This window comes from Olea europaea, unplaced genomic scaffold (assembly GCF_002742605.1).
Source record: "Olea europaea var. sylvestris unplaced genomic scaffold, O_europaea_v1 scaffold16671, whole genome shotgun sequence".
Classification (NCBI taxonomy): Eukaryota; Viridiplantae; Streptophyta; class Magnoliopsida; order Lamiales; family Oleaceae; genus Olea; species Olea europaea.
Genome location: NW_019234341.1, coordinates 1 through 2,376, shown reverse-complemented (window position 1 = coordinate 2,376; position 2,376 = coordinate 1). Strand labels below are relative to the sequence as shown.

General features: G+C 34.9%; 1 protein-coding gene and 1 long non-coding RNA gene across 2 annotated transcripts; both read left to right on the top strand.

Moving 5' to 3' along the window:
• Positions 1-6: 6 nt before the first annotated feature.
• Positions 7-776, top strand: LOC111377534. Its single transcript, XR_002699742.1, has 2 exons — positions 7-228; positions 396-776. It is a non-coding gene; the product is annotated as an uncharacterized LOC111377534 (long non-coding RNA).
• Positions 777-1,234: 458 nt separating this feature from the next.
• On the top strand, positions 1,235-2,220 carry LOC111377533. Its single transcript, XM_023000661.1, has one exon. It carries the CDS (start codon positions 1,308-1,310, stop codon positions 1,959-1,961), a length of 654 nt encoding a protein of 217 aa, XP_022856429.1. The 5' UTR covers positions 1,235-1,307; the 3' UTR covers positions 1,962-2,220.
• The last annotated feature ends 156 nt before the right edge of the window (positions 2,221-2,376 follow it).

Genomic DNA, 2,376 nt, shown 5'->3' with positions numbered 1-2,376 from the left:
GTTTCTGTCCCATAATTCTACATCAGCAACATCATCGTGTCACTTCTCCGCCTTATTTTTGTGACAATAATAGGCTGTTAAGACGTACCACCCAGTTTCTCGACCTACTGCTTGTTGACTGTACTGTATCATTACAAGGATCACTAGGCCATTACCATTGGCGCATAATCCCCATCATCGCTCCTAGAACAAATTGAACATACAATCTAGTGTTACTTCTGCCAGACTGTGAGCATCTATTTTTAAATCTTAATTCTAGCATTTAATGTATGTGTGATTTTCGTGATCTTTAGTTCTGCAAAAAATGCTAAGATAGACTTCTATGCTTTATTATGAGGTTCCCATTTAGGTCATAGCTATGGCGTTTTTTGATCTATTTCTGCTCTTTTGAACAGACTGTCGATGTTCTGAGACACCAGTGGGCTTACAGTTGTGAGAAGGCCAAGGCGGAGCTGGGTTATACCCCGAGAAGCTTCAAAGATGGTCTTACAGAAATGCTTCCCTGGTTGAAGAACTTGGGCTTGATTAAATATTAGGATGCTGATCTGAATTTTGCATTGCAGGTTTGAAGTTGATATGTAAATTGTGATCCTTGAATATTCTGTTGCAGCATTATGAAATATATTATGTTGTTTACGGTTTAAGCTTATTTTTATGTTTTTACCTGAATAAGTCCGATGTGACTTGTTCAACAGATCATTTGGATCAAACTACTTTTTAGTTGTTATCATTTGAAACTGGAAGTTATATTACCTCAACCACGCTATTTTCAATCATATGTTGCAACCACACTAAGGGTCCACTTGGCAAGGCTTCTGCTCTTTATAGAAGAGCTTTCTTAAGTAACTATCTTAAACCAACTAAGGTCTCGATCAAGGCACCGGTATTCTCTTGCCATAGCTCTAATTCGAATGGGGTGTTCTTCCACTATTCATGTGGTTCAAACTCAATGAAAAGATGTGGGCTTGACTTAAATCCAAGTGAGTCAATGAAATGGATTCTTCTAAAAGCTTTTTTAGCAAAACAAATACTTTTAGAAAACTATACAAATATATTCAAAAATAGCTTTTTAATTTTAGAAGTAACTTTTGACTTTTCAAAAGTTTGAGTCCTAAATTGCACGATAATTAAAATTAGAATCCGATTTCAATTGAACTCTTATATAATTTAAATTCATATGAAGATAGATTTGTATTAAAAACAAATTCTTAGTTTCCAACATCCAATCTTTATCTCTTGCTAGGGTGTTCTAGTTGCGGTAAAAGACTCCTTATTCATAATGATCCAAGTTCTCAGAAACAGCAAGTATGGCAGAATCAAAAGTGAGATTGAAACTTCTGATCGATACAAAAGGCAAAAGGGTTTTATTCGCTGAAGCTGGAAAAGACTTTGTCGATTTCATATTTCATGTTCTCGCTTTGCCATTAGCTACTGTTATTAGGTTACTTGGAAAACAAGAAATGGTGGGCTGCTTGGGAAACCTCTATGACAGTATCGAGAATTTGAGTGATTCCTACATCCAAGTGGGTCAGAATAAGAACATCCTTTTAAAACCGATGCCACCTACTTCAGTTCCTATTTTACTTCTTAATGATAAGCCGACAAGGAAGATCTTTTACAGATGTGGTAACTGTTACAGCAGTAGTAACAATGTTACCGACAACCCAACTGCAGCTTGCCCCAATTGTAACCACCTCATGAACAGGACTTTGAACTACGTTGCTCCTCCCGGCACTGTGAACAAAGGGTCGAACGAAGGCAAAGGATTCGTGAAAGATGTTGTGATTTACATGGTAATGGATGATCTAATGGTGAAGCCTATATCCAATATTTCTAGCATTGCTTTGCTTAACAAGTTTAATGTCAACGAATTGGCTGCACTGCAGGAGAAGGAAGTAAACTTTGGGTTGAATGAGATAACAGTCTTGAACAACAACAAAATATACCATCCCCGTAGTTAAAAATTAGATATTTAAGTGTTGTTTGACAAGAGTTTTGAGAAGTAAAAATGAGTTTTTTAGACTTGTTTGATTGATTTTATGAAAGTGGTTCTTCTATTTAAAATTTTTTAAAGAAAAAGTTGGTTCGATATGCTTTTCTCTAAAAACACTTCCAGAATAGAAAAGTCTTTTAAAACTTAGTTTTTTAACAAAAATTAAAGTGGCTATTTTAGGAAGTTCTTCTTCGGGAAGAAAAGCAAAAGCAAACACAAATGTTATGTCAAATGGAGCCTTAGTAGATTTTGAAGTTGATAAAATGTTTGGTCGAAAAATTGAAAAAAATTATGGATTTGAGTAAGATTAAAAATGAGTTTGAGAAAATGGAGCCAAACATAAACTAATGTTCTTGATTCATTATATTATGTTAATTTTCTCT

What these genes read in the sequence shown, in the direction of transcription:
- LOC111377533 (XM_023000661.1), top strand. Translation starts at nt 1,308, where the DNA reads ATGGCAGAATCAAAAGTGAGATTGAAACTTCTGATCGATACAAAAGGC.